Here is a 22,152-nt window from a genome sequence, read left to right as displayed (position 1 = left end):
ACACCACATCTTTGGTTTAATACACAGATATATAGAACTGTGTACTTCATCTCTTCAGTATGCGATATATGGATGGTGGCAATACAATTTATTTCATTGTTTTCACAGTATCATATCAGAATAAATAACACTGACTTAATGCAGAAGAGAGAATGTAATGGGAAATCATGAGTAAGAAGTAAACATGCTGTAGTACAGTTCCGTAACTCTTTGTGATCGTTAACTGGAGATATGGCAACTAGATAATAGATTGAGAATGTGCTATAAACCTACATCGTACACCAATTTACGGTGTGTGGTGAAGGGTGCTCCGTATATCACTGTCCCTGTCACCTTTCCTGTTCCAGTCGCGGATGGTCCGCGATATGAACAATTAGCGGTAAGCCTCCTCGTGAGCACGAATTTCTCTAATTTTACCTTCGGGATCTCTTCGCGAGAATAGGAGGAAGCAATATATTGCTCTTCTAAGAACGTAGTTTCGAAACTTTAATAGTAAACCACACCGTGTTGCAGAAAGCCTCTCTTTCAGCATTCCCCCATTAGAGTTGGTTGATCGTCTCTGTGATGCTATCGTGCTTACTAAATGAACCTGTAACAAAATGCGCTTTTCTTCTTTGGATCTTCCCCATTTCCTCTATCAATCCCATATAGCGCAAATCTCAGACTGGCAAGTTGTTTTAAAGTATTTGTCGAAAGAGTGTTTTCTAAGCTACCTCCTTCGTGAGTGAATTACACTTCCTGAAGATACTTCCAATGAATATGTCTGGTATCTGCCTTACCTGCGAGTGGAGAACACGTGTGAACCCAAATACAATGGTTTTTAAATTTTTTACACCAGAAATAGAAGTTATACAGAGGAAGTAACTACAAAGGTGGATGTAGCACTTGTCTACATCACACCTTTATTTGCGTCATATCATATGATTTGAAATTTTCCTTGCCGTGTTTCGTACAACACAAGTTGTGTGGAGCGATTAGTTTTATGCTATAATTCTACTTTAACTCACTTTGTACGCACAATTCCATGTATTTAATGTATGTGATCGTTTGCACGGATTCTTCTGGAATCATATAATTAAACAATAAAAGAGCTTTCTACCTATTTGTCCGTAATACGTTAAATTTGTTGATGATGAATTCACTCATTTCGGCACCTGTCATTTTGACGGTTGTGCGAAAATTTAAAGAAGAATGCACAGTACGATGTTTCTCAATGAAACCGTTTTAGAATCAAGAGCTTAAGTTTTTCGGATTTTACCTGTCACTCGCGTGTCGAGCGTCTAGATAAATGCTTTAATCCGTTTACTGATTTAACATCAGGCCAAACCTTATTAGGATTTTCTGTCATAACGGTTTTACTTTCGGATTCGGTGAACGCTTCACGGGAGACAATCCTCAAGCTAATTTTGGTTTCATTCAATTTTTGTATGTCTATGAGGCTACAGTTACATTTTTAATGAAGCTCTTTTCACTCAGGTAGAAGCTATCCAACGCGGCTGCCAAAACCTGATAACTTTGCTTAGCATGCACCTGTCTACAGCGTGTTATATAGAACTGTTGAACTTTGTCCTTGTGTACTCACCAGTTTCATGTTGGTCACTCAGATAATGTGAAATCCATTTATTATTGCAGTTGTTAAGCAGAAATGTAGCCAATGGCTGGTGAGTTTAACGCCAGATAAGATGATATTCTCTAAATTGTATCGAGGATTTTCATTTGCAGGCGTTGATGATTATACCCATCCTGTCATTCCCGTTCGTCTTCGCGGACTACCTGCAGCAGCTCGGCGAGGGTGCCGAAGCGATGACCACCATTGTCAGCGTCTGGACCTGCGTCAGTTCATTCATAGGTATGCTGTTCTCTGCTGTGTAAATGCTAAGCAGTCGAGGGTGCCCACTTTGCAGGCCATTATATATATATATATATATATATATATATATATATATATATATATATATATATATATATTCATATCAGGCAGTTTCAGGTTCAGCAGTCACCAGTTACTGTACGAGGTGAGGCTCCTACTTCACTGCAATTACAGGCGCCCATCCATAACAGATTACAGCATTGACCCCATGGTGCAGAGTACACTGAGGTGACAAAAGTTATGGGATAGCGATATGTACACACACCGACGGCGGTAATATCGCGAACACAAGGTAGAAAAGGGCACTGCATTGGCGGGTCTGTCATTTGTACTCAGGTTATTCATGTCAAAAGGTTTCTGGCGTGAGCATGACCGCTCGGCATCCCTCCCAGCTGGCCGCGCGGTATAACGCGCTGCTTTCCGAGCGGGAAGGCTTGCCGGCCCCCGGCACGAATCCGCGCGGTGGATTAGTGTCCACTGGCGGCCGAACCGCACCATAACTCTGGGTTCGGTGTGGGTCGGCGGCGGGGTGGGTGGACTGCTGTGACCTGTTGTGGGGTTGTGAACCATTAAGGCTACGGCGGGACGAAGGTTCTCCGTCCTTTCTAGGTCCCCGGTTCAATACACAGTACAATGGCCGCACGGCCGACTTTGAACGTTGAATAGTAGTTGAAACTAAATGCAAGAGAAATCGTTATGGAATCCAGTATTCCGAGATCGACAGTGTCAAGAGTGTGCCGAGAATACCACACTTCAGGCGTTACTTCTCACCGCGGACAACACAGTGGCCGCTGGCCCTCAATTAACTACCGAGAGCAGTGACGTTTGCATAGAGTTGTCAGTGCTAACAGACAAGCAACACTGCGCAGAAATGAATGTGGAACGTACGACGAACGTATTTGTTAGGACAGGGCGGCGATATTTGGCGTTAGTGGGTTATGACAGCAGAATACCGACTCGAGTGCCTTTACTAACAGCACGACATCGCTTGCAGTGCCTCTTCTGGTGTCGTGACCATATTGGTTGGACCATAGACGGACTGGTCAGACGACTCCTGATTTCATTTGGTAAGAGCTGAGTGTGGTGCAGACTCTATTAAACCAAGTTGTGAAAAAAGCACTTTGCAAGCTGGTGGTGGCTCCATAATGGTGTGAGCTGTGTATACAAGGAATGGACTGGGTCCTAAGGTCCAGCTGAACGGATCATTGATTGGACATTGGTTATGTTTGGCCACTTGGAGACCAATTGCAGCCTTTCATGGAATTCATGTTCAAAACAACTATGCATCACGTCACTGGGCTACAACAGTTCGCGACTGGTTTGAAGATCATTTTGGATAATTCGAGCGAATGATTTGGCAATTCAGATTGCCCAACATGAATGCCACTGAACACTGATGAGACAAAATTGGGAGGTCAGTTCATGCACAAAATCCTTCACCGGCAACACTTTAACAGTTATGAATGGCTGTACAGGTGTGGCTCAGTGTTTCTGCACAGAACTTGAAACGACTTGTTGAGTCCATGCCACGTCGAGTTGCTGCACTACGCGAGGAAAATTGATGTCCGACACGATATTAGGAGGCATCCCGTGACTTTTGCCACCTCAGTGTATATTACTGTCTCCTAAAATTATGAATATCAGAGTTCAGACATGGCCCACAATCTTCAGTGACTCAATCCTCTGGTGAGGACCATGCGTGCATCTCGGACGACTAGGCAACTTCAAAATTCGTAGATCAGTTATTAACGACACCAGACCGGTATTCCTCATTCATTTGTGTGTAGGGCTTTTTGACTGCCTGGTCTCCGCTTCTCTATGCCTTCTACGACACCATTTAATGCCCGTTTGCTGTCATTGGTCAGATGCGATGTATCATTCCGCCAAGCCGTTACGGTAGTTTTCATGTGACACGGGTGGTGCGAGACCCGGAAGGATGCAGAATACTTTGCGGTGTCGTCTCTCCAGTGTCTGTCTGTCCCAAGCCTCGCGCCCCAACCGTTGCCTACCATGCTAACTGGCAACGCTGGGATGAGCGCCACGTTGGGCCACTGTTTGTACTTCTGACTCTCTCTAGTGTTCCACATGGTGTAGTCGAGCGATATTTGGGTTATTAAAGTACAGAATTACAACTCAAACATTTATTAATTAAACGCTTACAATTTATTAGTAAAAAATTTAAGGGAAAAGCTTAATTCCTACGGAATAGAGCAAAAATATTACATAAATACAGTCATATGAAGAGTATCACTGGCAGCTACTTATACAGAGGGTGCGTCCACAGGTTACAAGACGTCAGTTGACATAATTTGTTGTCAAATGTACAGTTCGATTTTAGAAATGGTTTAACAACTGAAACTGTTATATTATCTTTTCTCTAGGGGGCTCTGGACGGATTAAATAAAAGGTTGCGAACGCTAGGCGTCTTCTATGATTTAACTAAGGCGTTCGTTTGTGTTGATCGCAAAATATGGCTGCAGAAGTTGGACCATTATGGAATAAGGAGAGTAGTTCACTACTGGTCACCTCTTACTTTAAGGATAGACAGTAGATGGTCATCTTCTGGAGGTTTGCGACTGGCTACCACGTACAATTCCAACGGGGCACAGTTAAGTGGGGGGGGGGGGGGGGGAGGATGGTGGGGTGACCAGGGGTCGGTGCTGGAGCTGTTACTGTTACTTATTTATATATAAATGATATGCCTTCAGTACTACAGGTGATTCTAAAATACTTTTGTTTGTTGATGACATCAGCTTGGTAATGAAGGATGTTGTGTGCAATATTGACACAGTATTAAATAATGCAGTTCAAGACATAAATTCAAAGCCTGTAGAAAAGAAATTGATACTAAATTACAGTAAAACTCAGTTTTTGCTTTTGGTAACAAGGAATTCAACAATTCAACAAAAACTTTTGTTTGATTATACAGAAGGGGCATGTGATTGGTGAGACTGACCAGTTCAAGTTCCTGGGCGTCGAGGTACCTGTCGTGGAAGGCCCATATTCAGAATCTTGTTCGAAAACTAAATTCTGCTTCATGTACTATTAGAAGAGTATTATCTTCCTTCCTGCCCCTCCCCAGATATGGATACTATAGCCCAGTTCAATCGAAGTTAGTTTTTCAGAATACATTAATAAACCCACAAACTACACTCTGCACAGTAATTATTCTACACAAGAGAATATGCCTTACAACAGAACTCTTTCAGAACAAAGCTCAACATGTAACAAGCATTTCCATAAAATAACAGAAAATTACGCCCCATTAAACCACTATTATGACCAGCCCCACTTACGTTCTGGAACCCCAAGGCAAAGTGGCAAAGATAGAACTACTAACCACTACAATATCTGTCTTAAAATACATTACATGACATTTTAACATCACACTCTCTGGCCACGACTGTGGTCCAGGATATTAAATCAATTTAATACAGGAAGCACTTGGGTAAAACTTATGTAAATATGTCACTTCTTACAACTGGACCGTACAAGATCAACGCCCAACACCCACAGTGGTGGCAACTTCAAAACTTCAGCTCCAGTGCTCAGCTAGTTGTGTCAGCAACATCCACTGCCATACGGGAGGCTCTGTTACGTTTGCAAGCTCAGAACAATTTTCCTTATTTAACCCCGTACACACGAGTTCGGAAACGAAAACTCAGAACAGCGAGTAAGAAATTCACAATCCCGGAGGACACAGTATAGATTAAACAAGCCACATTAGGTAACAGAAGAAACATACCGCATGTGTTTAATACTCCTTGGAATGCCGTATAACTAATCGAAAAGATTTCCACTCCTCGAAGTTCAACCCACTCTAATACTCCAAGGTGTCGTAGCTAATTAGACAGGAATTCGTAGAATGCTGGGCGCTAATTCGGATTCCAGTAGAAATGCTATCCAGCAGCGTGCCGCAGAAAACGTGGCCGAGAGTCAAACGACTACGACGCCTAACTTCCCGTTGCTGCATCAACTAACCGGAGCTTGCAGTTTTCAAGTACAGTATTCCGACATGATCACACCAGACTGCCTGCTCTGGCTGTCCGGGCGCCCTTCAACCAGTCGCTTACAGCTGGCGCCACCGCACGAAGTCGAAGAACCTCATGACAACTAGAATCTGAAGCCAAGCACCACACTAGATAAACTTATATCTGCTCAGCAAACTGTCGCTATTGCTTCTCAATTTCATACCTGTGTTTTTTCATGGCAGCTCTAACGAAAGCTACATTCTTAAAGTACCTCGATCATACCTGTACTAATATGAAAATCAACGCTAAATGTTCCACGTCATCCAGAAAGTGCACGCTTCAGCGAAACGCAGCAGAATGACGTTTCTGGTATTGGTAACGGAGCGTCACAGGCTACACTGCCCTATGCACCAAGCATCACCCCGTCACCTTTCTCCATGCATGCACAAAGCCAGGATGCTACCAGGCGAAACTGTAATAAGTAACACCCAAAAACCTCTAAAGAGCACTTTTTTATGTAAAAGCCTTTAACGCAGCAGTTAAGGTCTTATTTAATTGTATAGAATTCTACTATACGAATTAGGGTCTAAGTAGTGACCTTCCCTGGTTTTACAAGAGTAGCACTAAATTACCTATGGCTGGTAGCGGTAATAAATTATAGACACAAACCTTCTTCGTGAACCAGTCTGTCTATTGGTGAAAACCTGTCACAGTTCCCACTGTAGTACCTGAAATTGGCCTTTACATATAGATAGAAAAACGCAGCGGGACGCTTTAATTTACTAACATACAAAGATGAATTCATTAGATGACAAACTGAAATGAATATAAATCATGAAGATATTCTACATGATATATTAACATTGATTTGAACAACTATATTTTTTAAAGAAATGAGCGAAAAGTTGAGATTCATGTTGATGCAAAGACCAGTAATTCAATACTGAATTTCAAATATGTTACCAAAAAGTCGAGATGTTTGTTAGGAAAATGTAAAAAGGACGAAAGGAATGCATGAGAAAAAGTAGTCACCTATATTTCATTAAAAGGCATTTTCGAAAATAATCAGCGTTAAAATGAAGGTTTTATGTATTCTTATTGCCGAACACGATGGACTTCCCTCTGGGTAGTTCCTCGTGGTCGTCTGGAGCCCGGTCTGCTTGCAACATTCCCGTGACCACCGCTGCCAATAATCATGCACAGTAGCTACATTCCTACCAAGACTTCCTTCAGTATCACAGAAGATACACGCAGCTTCTCTTAGTATTATTACACGACCTCATTAAAACTCAGTCAGGTGTTGATAAAGGCCTGTTTATCGTCTTAAAGGCATTCTTTACTAACATCAACTCACCACGTCCAATCTCAAAGAGAAAGAACGCTTATGACCGTTACAGCGTGTATTTAAAGAAACCTGATTTGCATCTTTATATTGGCGCTACTAGTGCCGCTCTTATACGACTCTCGCGAAATCTTTCAGATGTTGAAACATGCCTACCAACTTTTGTTTATGTCTTACAACTCCTTAATGGTGGTTCAATCCTTTTTTCCATCAGTGCATATTCGAAGCAGGCGCCACCCGATCTTCTGTTCCCTATGTCTAACAAGAGCATATTCCAGTATCGGTTCGTAATAAGTAATCTGTCTAACAAACTCAAAGGTATTATAACATTTCGTGGGGACGTCATGCGAAACATACTGTTACGTAAGCATGGGGATATTGTCTTGACAATGTTTCCCATATCGTTAAATAACACTTTGTACTTTTTCTAGTAAAATATGGCTCTCAGTACTCAGTGAGTCTTTTCTACAACAGATAAAGACTGAAAACAGAGTATTAGTTATGATAAAAAGCTGTTGGTATCAGAAATTACAGTTAAATCTGAATATGTACCAAACAATAAGTTACATGAGCAAGATCGGGAGAGAGAGAGAGGAAGAGGGAGAGACAGAGAGAGAGAGAAATACGTAAGCAGTGTGAGTGCTCACTGATCTGACCTAACTCGCATTTACTGTAAATCCGTTTGCTGAAGCGTTGCTTACTTCATTGAAGCGGCTACCAGAGACAAAAATTTTAACGGATTGAGAAGTGTCTTGCGTTAACCAGGGCATTAGGTTAAACCCTGCGTCATATCTGTAATAATCAATTGATTTCTATCAGGCACAAAAGACGACCTTTCATCGAAACGATGCGGTCACCTCATTTCAGGTAAACCACACCACAATGATATACTGTGTCTTTAGGGTTGGTTACTTCCACCCAAGAAAGGCATTTTGTTTTGGCAGATTTCTAATATATAATCGAAGAATATTTTGCCTCTGCGTGTTTCAGGACTCTTATGCAACACACTCTTCAGGAGATTCTCCTTCAGACAGATTGCAATGATGGGCGGCCTGCTATACGGATTAGGAAACGGGTGTATTGCACTTGGGACGTCTCTCGTGCAGTTCATACTTTGTTCTGTTATCATGGGTAAGTACAATGATTGCCCCAGTAGCTATCTATATTACATTGCACTTGAATAAATTAAAAATGGTAGAACTTTGTGATTATCCTTCATCGTGAGCATTAAGGCATATATGAGACACTGATGGCATGAAACGGGATGCGTGTGTGACACACTCACGCGTACTTTAATAGTTGATTGTTTAAATGTCTTGACACTGGCTGAAGTTTCACTTGTTTTCTTTATTTGTTGGGCTATTGCAAAATTTCGGTTTTAGGCTATTTTCAAGGATGCTAATAAAAAGAAGCTATACGAACTCAGTGCCTTAGTAGTAGGTTAAAAGTTAAATACAGTATAAAATCAAATCCTTAAATATGTTAGGACTAATTAAAACTCACCGTACAAAAATTCAGCAGTGGCACGTTATCCCATACTGCTGTATGCGCATGTTATATACCAGGCCACACATATTTATTATTAATCCAACATGACGGTACAGTTTGGGGTTGGGATATTCGTTATACTTAACGGCCATGAAAAGCGAGCGCTTACATCGTGAAAGCCCCCGTATTCACCTTCACAGGATAGGTCTCAGCCGGCCGTTGTGGCCGTGTGGTTCTAGGTGCTTCAGTCTGGAACCGCGTGACCGCTACGGTCGCAGGTTCGAATCCTGCCTCGGGCATGGATGTGTGTGATGTCCTTTGGTTAGTTAGGTTTAAGTAGTTCTAAGTTATAGGGGACTGATGACCTCAGATATTGAGTCCCATAGTGCTCAGAGCCATTTGAACCATTTTTGTTAGGTCTCAACTTGTTGGAGTGATTCAGAAGACGATATAATCACACGGTTTTCTCATGTAGAAGGTGAACTGGGACCATATGCTGTAAGTTGAGCGCTGCGTTTAGAACTGAATGAATTTAGACTAAGCCCCAGTTCATGAAGCTAAGTACTGTTACATGAATGTTCATGATCCAATTATCAGTTTGTAAATGCTACCTGACTGCGAAGTGAGCAAAAGAACTAATCACAATAACAAACACATACAAAAATCCACCCAACGTCAAACAGATATGTGTAGATTGTGGAACTGAACATCCAAGAGGGTGTAATCACTTATAAATGCCTCTCAGAAATGTAGAGTGTAAATGTGGTTAGCTTGTAGCTAAGCACGGTGAAATGGGCTGATTCCCCTTGAATGTAATCACAATATTCTTATCTGAAAATAAACCGGAATGATGTAGCACTGAAAATAAATATCTCACCAAAGTAATTGAATACGGTACTGATGTAGCTCAGGGAGAAATCTGAACGTGCTGTTGCAAAAGCTAGATGCCTCATATTATGTTCTGCGCAATTACATGTAAACGTCAAAATACATTCTATAAAAATCCGCCACAGCAAATCTCCGTCCCGGCGTCATCGACGAAACTCTCCTTGATCTGACCCGAAAATTATACACGTAGAGGGTGGGATATTTATTAGTAATTCATGGGAGAAAGTGTGCATGACTGAACTACTTCATTATATGAACCGTAGATAATCAGTAAATTAACAGTAGAGGATATTAGCAACACGTGTATCCAACATGGTGTCGCGTAACACGTGCTTCAAGATTACTCACGAAAATTACGAAAATGATTGAAGAGAGCATACGTGAGAACCACTAATCAGAAAACTCCAAATAGTCAAACAGTTCATATGCACCACTTGGGCTTTACAGTACGTGAATGTGAACGTGAACAGGATTTCTGGTAATCAAAGAAATGCGAGTTTTCTATATACGCCTTCCAGTAACACAGTAAACAGCCTGAGATGCAAGAGAGGATAACGGAAATTGAGTGCGCAAAGCATTAGATTGAATCACTACGACACGGGACTGTAAACAGCTTCCAATTTGCGAAAAATAATCTACCTCTGGACCTCTGAAATACCACGTGACTAAATACTAGACCGCACTCGCAAGTGATCACCACTGCAACAAACGAACTGATAGCAATGAAGAGTGGAAATACCAATATCTCCCGGCTGAAATATATTACACGTCGCACACTAACAATCACTGCAAATAACGGTGACTAAGTAGTTAACCGTGCTCGCAATTCATTATGGAAAGTACGCCCGAGTCTTCTTGCCCACATTTCACCCCTCCTTGTGATGCCTACGTGATGGATCTCATAACCACGACGCTCAGGGTTGAAATAACGCCCTTTTCTTATGAGTGGTCGACGAAAATATTCCATATTCACCGCCGCTCAAAATAGACAAGGGGATGCCCCAGGGAGTGCTCGTACAGGGCATCAATAAAATCATTCCTTACCCTGGGACGTTCATTCCCATGCATTTCGCAGTCGAAAACAACAGTTCACAAGCCGATGAGCAACAGGACGATATTCTTGACAACCTTTGATACAATTTACACCTCCTTGATGATTAAACCCTTCTCTAAAGGTATTATGGGGCTGTAAATCCACTGAACATTATCTCACCCCTTTGGAATGTAGCGTGAGTGCACATTTTGCTCTCATGTACAAGTTGGAACCACTAGGGACCGTACAAAACCATTCGTCGAAATTTGAGCGTTAGCTGAAGCAGCAAACGGTACCCATACCTTTTCAGCCCTCCTGTTCGGCGTATACCTGTGGCGAGATAACAGGAAGAGATGAAGGAGGGTGCGACTTGGGCACAAGCGTGAATAAAATGGCGAGGAGTATTACTAATAAGAGCCCCCAGTTCACCAAAAGCCCCGGTGACTCGCGCTCACCTTTGTTGACAATTTTAGAAGTGAACCTGTAAAGGGAGAACCTGTGAGATAGCGTAGCCGCCTGCAGGCAACACCACTAGAATGCGCTGGTGCAGACTGGCTGTCCCCGGACGCCCCTTCAATTCCAGATGTACTCCAAGAGTATCCATCCCAGCAGTAAGCATTCGGTCTCTCTCTCCTAAGTAACGGCATTGTTAGATTCTTACTGTAATTATTACAGTATGTGTGGAAATTTAGTATCAGTTTCGGGAAGGTGAAATACTACACACATCAAAAGAAGTTTTGCATCACCTCGTTTCCGAGAGTTCTGGTACCTGTACAGAAAATTATAATAGAGATCAACATAAACATCATATTGCACATGAAAAACACTCATTGCATGTTGTAGCACCATACAGCGAGACCTTCACAGGTGGTCGTCCAGATTGCTGTATGCACTGGTACATCTAATACCCAGCAGCACGTGCCCTCTTTCATTGATGCATGCTTGTATTTGTCGTGGCATACTATCCACAAGTTCATCGAGGCACTGTTGGTCCAGATTGTCCAACTCCTCAAAGGCGATTCGGTGTAGATTCCTCATAGTGGTTGGTGGGCCACATCGTCCATATACAGCCATTTTCAATCTATCCCAGGTATGTTCGATAGAGTTCATGTCTGGAGAACGTGCTGGCCATTCTAGTCGAGCGATGTCGTTATCCTGAAGGAAGTCATTCACAAGATGTGAACGATGGGGGCGCGAATTGTCGCCCTTGAAGACGAATGCCTCGCTAACACGCTGCCGACATGGTTCCATTATCGGTCGGACGATGGCATTCACGTATAGTACAGCCGTTACGGCGCCTTCCATGACCACCAGCGCCCTCCGTCGGTCCCAAATAATGCCACCCAAAAACCTTGCTGCACTCTCTGGGAAGTGCGTCTAAGGCATTCAGCCTGACCGGGTTGCCTCCAGACACGTCTCCGACGATTGTCTGGTTGAAGGCATATGCGACACTCATCGGTGAATAGAACGTGATGCCAATCCTGAGCGATCCATTCGGCATGTTGTCGGGCCGTGCTGCATGGTTTCGTGATTGCAAAGATGGACCTCGCCATGAACGTCGGGAGTGAAGTTGCGCATCATGCAGCCTCTTGCGGACAGTTTGAGTCGTAACACGACGTCCTGTGACTGTACGAAAAGCATTATTCAGCTCAGTGGCGTTGCTGTCAGCGTTCCTCCGAGCCATAATCCGCAGGTAGCGGTCATCCAGTGCAGTAGTAGCACTTGGGCGGCCTGAGCGAGACATGTCATCGACAGTTCCTGTCTCTCTGTATCTCCTCTATGTACGAACAACATCGCTTTGGTTCACTACGAAACGCCTGGACACTTCCCTTGTTGAGAGCCCTTCCTGGCACAAAGTAACAATCTGGACGCAATCGAACCGTGGTACTGACCGTCTAGGTATGGTTGAACTGCAGACAACACGAGCCGTGTACCTCCTTCCTTGTGGTGTGCCTTGAACTGATCGTCTGTCGGACCCCCTCCGTCTAATATTTGCTGCTCGTGTATGGTTATTTATATCTTTGGGTGGGTTTAGTGACATCTCTGAACAGTCAAAGGGACTGTCAACGTCTGTCTTCAGGAGTTCTGGGAACTGGGGCGATGCAAGACTTTTTCGATGTGTGTATATTAGATTAAATAACAGTGTTTTACTGTTTTCGTCCAATGTATTCAGTAGAAAAAATCATTTATCGTTCTTTTGCAGGTGCTGGTTCTGGACTCATCGCACCAGCGATTTTCACTTCAATCAACTCATATTTCGACCGCAAAAGGACTTTTGTCATGGGCTTCGTACAGTTCGCAATAGGCGTGGGAGGAGTCGGAGTGCCCGTAATGACACAAAAACTAGTTGCTGCTCTCGGCTTCAGAACCACTCAGTTTATAATCAGCGCGCTTGTACTGTTGATTATACCCGCAGCTCTCCCTATGAAACCTTTAAGATATGAGGGGAATGACGGGGGTGCCGACACCCATCGTAAGTCGGCAGACCAGGAATCCGGACCTCATGTTGCCGGGGAAGAAAGGAAGGGAGTTATTGGAAAGATGGCGGGAGTGGATTATGTGAATGAGGAAGCCAATCAAGTCAGTGAGGAGCAGAAAGAGGCTTCCAACGGCCCTATTAATCTGGACGAAGAGGAGAGAATGCCTGCGGATGACCTGGTGACGCAGCGAGAAGAAGAAAAACGGGATCTTATCGAGAAAAGCAACAATTCTAATGTGAGTACAATGACCTTGCCACACACAGTTTTCTATTTCTTTATTTACTTGAAATTTAAATACCAAAATCACAGTATAGTACTAAAGCTGTAAGTAGTAACTACTTACGGATTCCTTAGTCCTAAGGCTTAGCATAATCGTAAAGAAATCAATAGCTCCTAGCGGACTGGTAAAGGATTTCATAATTGTACAGTTCATTGTGAAATGCAATGAAAATTTTACTTTATGTCCCGCAAAATATTTAAACATAAAGTAATGCATATATAATTTTCTGGGTGGCTGATCTTTATAGCTTTCTTAAATATGTATATATATATTGCATTTAAGAAAATCGCAATCATTTTCAGGCACTGTTCAACATCTTTTGTAGATAGGTAATACTTGATCTAAGCATATTGCAGTCGTAGTCAGATTAATCTTCCTAGAGAAAATATATAATAGAATGCTGTGTAAACAGAAAACTAGTGCAAGTGTAACATCGTTTTCTTCCTGCTACTTACATATAAATGAAACAAGCAGAAAGTAGTAAAACTATGGTGTTAAATAATTCTGTAAAAGGCATACATGACGGGAAGAAAAGTTTGGGTCAAGCTTGTGAGGCTGACAAGAATGGAACAGTCTGTGGCAGTATATACCATAATTTATAAGGACAATTCAAACAACTATAAAACACTATAAAAACAGCTACTGATAGTACATATCACTTCTTGACAACTGTAAAGGAACAGAGACATTATTGGACAGGAATAATCAGGGGCACGACGTAAAACACTGTACGCGCGTGATAGCTGTAGAGTGGTATACTCGTTATGAAAAATGGTACAGATTTCACCACATGGGAAAGCAGGATAACAGGCATAAATAACGTACATGTTTGACTCAAGTCAGAATTGCACATTTTGCACCTGTTATGCAGGCTGCCTACCAAGTTGTTGAGGATTCATTGTGGGATATTGATCCACTTCTCTCTATCGTGCGGTTTGGAGAGGGGGTGTTCGCCTGCGTAGAACGTCCCAGGCTTGCTCTATAGGTTTAAGGTCCGTGGAGTAAGCAGGCCATTCCATATGTTCAATAGTTTCACTTTCCAGTGTGTCCGACACTTCAGGGGCACAGTCGTCCACAAACAGGAAGTCGGGACCTACAGCGCCCCTAAACAGACGGACATAAACCAGAATAATCTCCCCTTGCAATACCACTGTGTTATAACGGTACCTCTGTCAAAGACATGCAACGGTGTTCGGCCGTCGTGGATAACGCATGCCAACACCAAAACGCCAAGACCATTCCGATAACGTTCATGAGCATTCTGTGGTGTGTAATGTGTTCCCCTCTTTTTCCACACTAATTGCTGGCCAGAATCACTTGCCACAGTGGAGCAATATTCGTCGGAGAACATCACTCTGGACCACTGTTGCTGACCCCAACAAACATGCTCGTTACACCACCGATCTCTTTGTCGGTGATGGCGTCGTTGAAGTGGGATGCATTTAACAGGCTATCGAGCATAGAAACCAGCCTGATTTAATTGCCGTGACACGGCTACAGTAACTGTAGCAAAGTCTGCACCTATCTGCTCAGGAGTGAGATATCTGTTCCTCTAGGGCTACGTATCGATCCTCCTGCGGTGTGGTGTTCCGTGAACGGCCACCGACATGCTTTCGCATAGCATATCCACCTTCAGCGGCCGTTTTTAATCGCGAGATCACACTTTTGAAAGCAGCTGTTACTCTGGCCGCACTAGAGACACTTCGATCGGCTACGAGCCACGCAGCTGCTCATCCATGTTCGTAAGCAAGCAAATGATGTCTTGTAGACATGTTGCCGTACCGCACCAATCGGTTTCACAATAACTTTCGGCAAACACCGTACTGCATGAACTGTCGAACGTAATACAGAGCGTTCATGCACAGGCTTCGCTGAAGTTAACACGTCACGACCTCTACATTTCCTTTTGTTATAATTAGCTGGGTGTTCGTAACAATTGGTAGTTGTATCTTAGGAAGTGACAGTTGTTTCTTATCATTTCTACTAGAACCTTATTCACATTTTAAATCACTTCATTCGTAATTCTTCGTTTGGTAGTCGAAGAAATTAAACGTCAGTCAATTGCTCTTATAACCTCTCATTTTATAATGAATCTATCCTTAAACAACCATAAGTCAGAAAATGAAATCACATTTCACCTCCAATTTTTGTTCATATCGACGGTTTTAGATATAAAACAAGCCACAAGTAAACATATAACCATCAATAAATAAACCAACAGCTGTATTTTCATCTCCGACTTATTCCAGGGGCAACCGGTTATGGCATTTTATTATGTGATCATAAGACCCTCTGTGGTGGCACAGTGGCTGAGCTTGTACTGCCAGACAAAAAATCAAGCAGAAGCGAACTAAAAATCGGTACCAGCGTATAGTTCGCTTTTGCATGACACTTTTTCTGGCAATATAAGCTCAGCCACTACGTTACCACCGAGCGAGTTGGCGCAGTGGTTAGCACACTGGACTCGCATTCGGGAATGGTTCAAATGGCTCTGAGCACTATGGGACTTAACTTCTGAGGTCATCAGTCCCCTAGAACTTAGAACTGCTGAAACCTAACTAACCTAAGGACATCACACACACCCAAGCCCGAGGCAGGATTCGAACCTGCGACCGTAGCGGTCGCGCGGTTCCAGACTATAGCCCCTAGAACCGCTCGGCCACCTCGGCCGGCCGCACGACGGTTCAATCCCGGGTCCGGCCATCCTGATTTACCTGTTCCATGATTTCCCTAAATCACTTCAGGCAAATGCCGGGATGGTTCCTCTGAAAGGGCACGGCCGACTTCCTTCGCTAATCCGATGAGACCGATGACCTCGCTGTTTGGTGTCTTCCCCCAAACAACCAACCCAACTATGTTACCGTAGAGGGTCTGATGATGGCACACTGGAATACGGAAACCGGTTGCCTTTGGAATAAATCAGATATATAGTAGTATCAAACTCTATGGTTTGGATTCGTATACCAAATAATCTACAGATTCTCTGCAGCTGATGCCTGTTGGATGTCCAAAGATAATCTGATCATTAGGACCAACAATTCGTATGTGCCACACGCATTACAACCAACTATTTCAGAACAGCATGTAGTTATCGCCAGATGCGTCAATGTTGGCAGTTTCTATAATATGACGCTGTTGGTCTGTCTACTGGCTCGTAGCGTCGTTGTCTACTAAGACAGTGCCAATGTATTGCCCACCGCGGCTGATCAGTTTTCAGCGTCGTACACAGCTTTTTACTGGGAACCATATTTGCTTTTCGCAAGGAACACTTGCTTTTCTCTTATAATTAAGCGGCGCTTAACACTAGAGAACTCACTATCTTGTTAACTGTGTTAACATAAATGAACAGAAAGTAGAGTATAGACCTCAATTAACAACGATCAGTATTACACTTCTTTCACGTTAGCTGTCCCACAGACAAAGACAGTATAGTCACTAAGATATCGCACATTTTTTAAGCGTGCCTGTATCGAATGTTGGTGCTACCATGTAGACCACTGCAAAACAACTTCCTTCACTCTGAACTAATGGTTTTTCGCTAGAAAAAGGAAGCCGTACATCTTTCTCAAATCGAAGAAACATGGAAAGAGAACTGACTAAGCCGTTAACTCTCCCTAGTAAAACCCAGTGGGGACTGATGACCTCAGATGTTAAGTCCCGCCGGCCGGAGTGGCCGAGCGGTTCTAGACGCTACAGTCTGGAACCGCGCGACCGCTACGGTTGCAGGTTCGAATCCTGCCTCGGGCATGGATGATGTGATGTCCTTAGGTTAGTTAGGTTTAAGTAGTTCTAAGTTCTAGGGGACTGATGACCTCAGAAGTTAAGTCCCATAGTGCTCAGAGCCATTTTTTTTTTGTTAAGTCCCATAGTGCTCAGAGCCAAAACACAGTGTGGGCATTTTGTGTTAATGTTATTGCTGGGAGGATAACTGACTTCGTTTATTTCGCTACACATATCCGTTCTATAGTAATGTGAATCGAAAATAGATCAGTACAACGCATCTCTGATTACTGTAGTTTATGAACAATAACAATCAGTTTAATAATTAATTGTTGCAAAATATTAACACGACTAGTTGACGCTATCCTGAAGGAGAATGATTTAGAGTTCCAGAGAAACGCAAGAACACGAGAGGCAATATTGATCTTACGATTCGTCTGAGAAGATAGATTGAAGAAAAAGCATTTGTCTATTTGAACTGGAACATACTCTTTGGAATTCTGAAATTATCAGGGATGAAATAAAGGGTGAACGATTATTTATGACATGTGCGGAAACCAGAAGCGGTTATAAGAGTTGAAGGACATGAAAGGGAAGACTTAGTTGAAACGTCAGTGACACGGGTTTGTACCGTGTCTCCCATGTTATTAATTGCCTGCATTGAACTGGTAGTGAAGGGAACTGAAGACAAATTTGGAACAAGTGTTAATATTTCAGGCATAAGAAATAAAGTTTTTTTTCTTGCAGTAAGGGTCCACAGCTTCTACAATTTTTAAAGAATTTCAATTTCTTTTCAGTGTTTTATCATGCAATTGCAATTTCGGCATTAAGCCATTAAAGTATGAGATTTTCAGAATGTACTTTATTACCGATATTCCAGACAAGTCGTTCGAGCATACTTGTAGATACGTACTTGGTATTAACCTTGGAATGAGGGGCGAATCTCGAATCGAATATACATTTAAATGTGATGAATAACGCACCCAGCCTCACTAGGTTAAATAGTTTACAAGACTTTTGTTTTAACTGAAATATTCTTATACAGCGCCGGAGCTGAAGCTGCTTTTGAAAACACTGAAGTAACTGGAAACTTTAGCCATCTGAAGACGGGTATGAATGCCCGAAGCTGTTTACGGCTCTAATATAAAAACATTTGTGGTCGGTAGACAACATTCATTAACGGCCGCGGAGTTCACAAGATCTAGCATGGATAAAATGACCATTACATTTAGATGTTGGTAAGCCATTTCTGAAAGTTCTTGGGTAGAGCGTAGCCGTATATGGAAGTGAAATTTGGACGATAAACAGTGCAGACAAGAAGATGTATAAACTTTTTAAACGAAATATTACAGAATACTGCTGAAGATTAGATGGATAGGTAGAATAATCACTGAATACGGCACTGATGACACAGCCTGACGCAAAGAAATGATTGTTGGATAGGACAGATCCTGAGGCATCAAGAATTGTTAATTTGGTAATGGAGAGACGTCGGGGGACAGAGAATGATTTTACTAGGCGGTCAAGGTTCGAGTGTACCAAGAAGGTTCAAATGGATGTAGGTCCCAGTAAGTGCGTTGAGATGAACCGACTTGTACAGCGCTAACTAGCATGGTGAGTTCCATCAAACAAGTCCTCGGACTGAGGACCACAACAGCACCAACAAGAAACCGAGTGAGATGAGTCAGTAGTCAGCACAAATGACTCATGTTCAGGAGAAGTATGACTCAAAGCCCTGTGTGGGCATCTATCTGTAGGTTTCACTGATCGATCAGGGGGAGTGCTGGAACGATTCCTTTCAAATGAAAGCGTCCTATTTCATTCACTACAATGGCCTTATTCCAGGTTGTGCTCCGTTTCTAATGACCTCTTCGTCGACGGCCCGATCAACAAGAAATAATCATGGCCGGCTACATACTGATGAAGGAAACTGAATAAAAATGTAATACATCTGCTGAAAAATACAATTTCAACTTACTTTCCTAACAGCCTAAGTACCGACTTTAAGGATTTCAATAAGATTTTTTCACACTTTTGGTTCACTGGCTTCTAAGAGGCAATATTTTTGCAACCCACTTTAAAATATTGATAACGGAAACGAAAGTTTTTAGAACTATCGGCGGATTCTACAGGCATAATAGACGGAAGTTATGCAGTTGGGGATGTTAGCCACAGACTCATTGTATATTTATTGAACGATTTTTTCCCGATCCATTTCTTTTTGAGGATTATGCAGATACACAGGCAACATCAGTAACGAAAATCCTCTGCAATACCCTACAGTAAATCGAGACGGGCACAAATCTCTTTCAGACGCCTCTTTCATTATTTCCCCACAAAAAGTCTATTAGACAAGACAACAGTTACCAAATCCTGATGAAACTTGTTTCTCCTGATCAATCCATTCTCTAAGGCGGAGGACTTCGTGAACAGATGTCAAAGTTGGCCGCACGCTCAGAATAAAAGCGTGGCTAAATAGTGTTATAATGATGAAGACCAAATAAAGTAAACAAAAAAAGAAAAAAAAGAATACAAGTGACGGACACGGGAATGAAGCTTTGGCGTCATGGGCCAAGTCCTAGTGCAGGTGATTTCGCGTTGCCTTGCTCTGCTTATTACGAAGTGTCAAATGTGGATGACTGATAAGTGCTCGTGTAGTGTGGGGTTGTGCTTGCGGTGTTATGACTGAAGCAATAGGGGGAATGAAACCAGGTGTTATCGCATAGTCTGCTCTCTTGAATGCCACCAAGGGAGACGCAGAGGTTAGCCTGTCAATCAGATACGCCGATCACCATTAACAATGTACTTGAGACACTTCGCAGAGTTTTGGAATTTAACGCAGAGCACCGGCGCAAAGTCAGGTGATGTGGAATCTTTCCTCCACTTACTGGCCAAATACTGGCGGTCAATATCTCTTCCACTACCACGATCGAACTGATTACCTCCGAAGTCTAGTGAGCTCGGTAATGGAGGTGGTTTGAATAGAAGTTCAAAAATGCTTCAAATGGCTCTGAGCACTATGGGACTCAACTTCTGAGGTCATTAGTCGCCTAGAACTTAAAACTAGTTAAACCTAACTAACCTAAGGACATCACACACATCCATGCCCGAGGCAGGATTCGAACCTGCGACCGTAGCGGTCTCGCTGTTCCAGACTGCAGCGCCTAGAACCGCACGGCCACTTCCAGCCGGCTGAATAGAAGTAATTAACAAACTACAAACCCGTATATGACAAGCAGTAGCCATTTGTACTCTTACATATAAGTTAAGAGATCTTCGAAAGAAAAGAAAACTGTAGTTTAACGTAATGTTGGTAACGTTGTTATAAGAGTCGGAACATTGACTCATATTGGGCAGGTTTTTTATCCTTTTGCAATGGAATCAAATCGTCATATGCACCTTAAATGTCTTAAAACCTTCCACGGCCACCAAACAACATGTGACACGGCGATAATTAGTGTTCTGGAAGTTCCTTGTCAACATTCTGTATCCCAGGTGAGACGGTGATAATGAGGTTTCTCCAGTATCGCAAAAAGTGTCAGTAGGATGTGTGGTGCCAATACAAGGAATAAATTAGGCACATATCTCGCCTGGGTTGTGTCAGTATGGCTGCTCTCTTGAATGCACTTACATTTATGCACAAATAATTTATGGAGAGTGACATCGATGGTGGTGTTGTTAGCGCTGCACGCCTTCCGGCTAGAATCGAGCGAGGTAACGCAAAGGCAAGACACTGGATTCGAAAGAAGAAAGGTTAGAGTTTAATGTCCCATAGCCAGTGAAGTCATTAGAGGCGGAGTACAATCTCATATTAGACAAGTAAGGGGATGAATATCGCCCTCGTAATTTACTGAGGAACTATCTCGATATATACCTTAATCGATTTAGGGTAATAACCGAAAACCTAAATTTGGATGGGCTGAAAAGGGTTCGAACAATAGTACTCCCGAAAGCGAGTTCACTAACCCTTGCCCCATCTTACTCTGTACAGGATACGTATTTGGCAGGACGGCCATCCATCAACGTCTACAGCTACACCTAATACGCAAGCCAACGTGTGGTGCGTGGCGGAGGGATTCGTCTACCACTACTTGTCATTTCCTTTCCTGTCCCACTCGCAAAAAGAGCTATGGGAAAACGGTTGTGTAAATGCCTCCATATGAGCCCTAATTTCTGTTATCTTATCTTCGTGGTCCTGACGCGCAGTGATTGTTGGCTGTAGTAGAATCGTTCGGAATTCAGCTTCAAATGCCGGTTCTCTAAATTTTCTCAATAATGATTCTCAAAAAGAACGCCTTCTTCCCTCCAGTGATTCCCATTTGAGTTCAAGAAGCATCTCCGTAACGCTGACGTGTTGTTCGAACTTGTTGTTGTTGTGGTCTTCAGTCCTGACACTGGTTTGATGCTGCTCTCCATGCTACTCTATCCTGTGCAAGCTTCTTCATCTCCCAATACTTACTGCAACCTACATCCTTCTGAATCTGCTTAGTGTATTCATCTCTTGGTGTCCCTCTACGATTTTTACCCTCCACGCTGCCCTCCAATGCTAAATTTGTGATCCCTTGATGCCTCAGAACATGTCCTACCAACCGATCTCTTCTGCTTGTCAAGTTGTGTCACAAACTCCTCTTCTCCCCAATTCTATTCAATACCTCCTGATTAGTTGTGTGATCTACCCATCTAATCTTCAGCATTCTTCTGTAGCACCACATTTCGAAAGCTTCTATTCTCTTCTTGTCCAAACTATTTATCGCCCATGTTTCACTTCCGTACATGGCTACACTCCATACAAATACTTTCGGAAACGACTTCCTGACACTTAAATCTATACTCAATGTTAACAAATTTCTCTTATTCAGAAACGCTTTCCTTGCCATTGCCAGTCTACATTTTATATCATCTCTACTTCAACCATCATCAGTTATTTTGCTCCCCAAATAGCAAAACTCCTTTACTACTTTAAGTGTCTTATTTCCTAATCTAATTCCCTCAGCATCACCCGACTTAATTCGACTACATTCCATTATCCTCGTTTTACTCTGACAGAATTACAACGTCATCGGCGAACATCAAAGTTTTT

General features: G+C 42.7%; 1 protein-coding gene across 1 annotated transcript in view; it reads left to right on the top strand.

Annotated features, from left to right (window-relative positions):
- LOC124788649 (monocarboxylate transporter 2-like) overlaps positions 1-22,152 on the top strand; it is a 69,955-nt gene that overhangs the window by 5,263 nt on the left and 42,540 nt on the right. Inside the window, exons 2-4 of the mRNA XM_047255925.1 lie at positions 1,723-1,849; positions 8,174-8,314; positions 12,796-13,307. Of these exons, the coding sequence (XP_047111881.1) occupies positions 1,723-1,849; positions 8,174-8,314; positions 12,796-13,307 (780 nt within the window). The remainder of the gene's footprint in view (positions 1-1,722; positions 1,850-8,173; positions 8,315-12,795; positions 13,308-22,152) is intronic.

Source organism: Schistocerca piceifrons, chromosome 3 (assembly GCF_021461385.2).
Source record: "Schistocerca piceifrons isolate TAMUIC-IGC-003096 chromosome 3, iqSchPice1.1, whole genome shotgun sequence".
Classification (NCBI taxonomy): Eukaryota; Metazoa; Arthropoda; class Insecta; order Orthoptera; family Acrididae; genus Schistocerca; species Schistocerca piceifrons.
The sequence above is the reverse complement of the archived record's forward strand: the minus strand, read 5'-3'. Positions and strand labels throughout refer to the sequence as shown.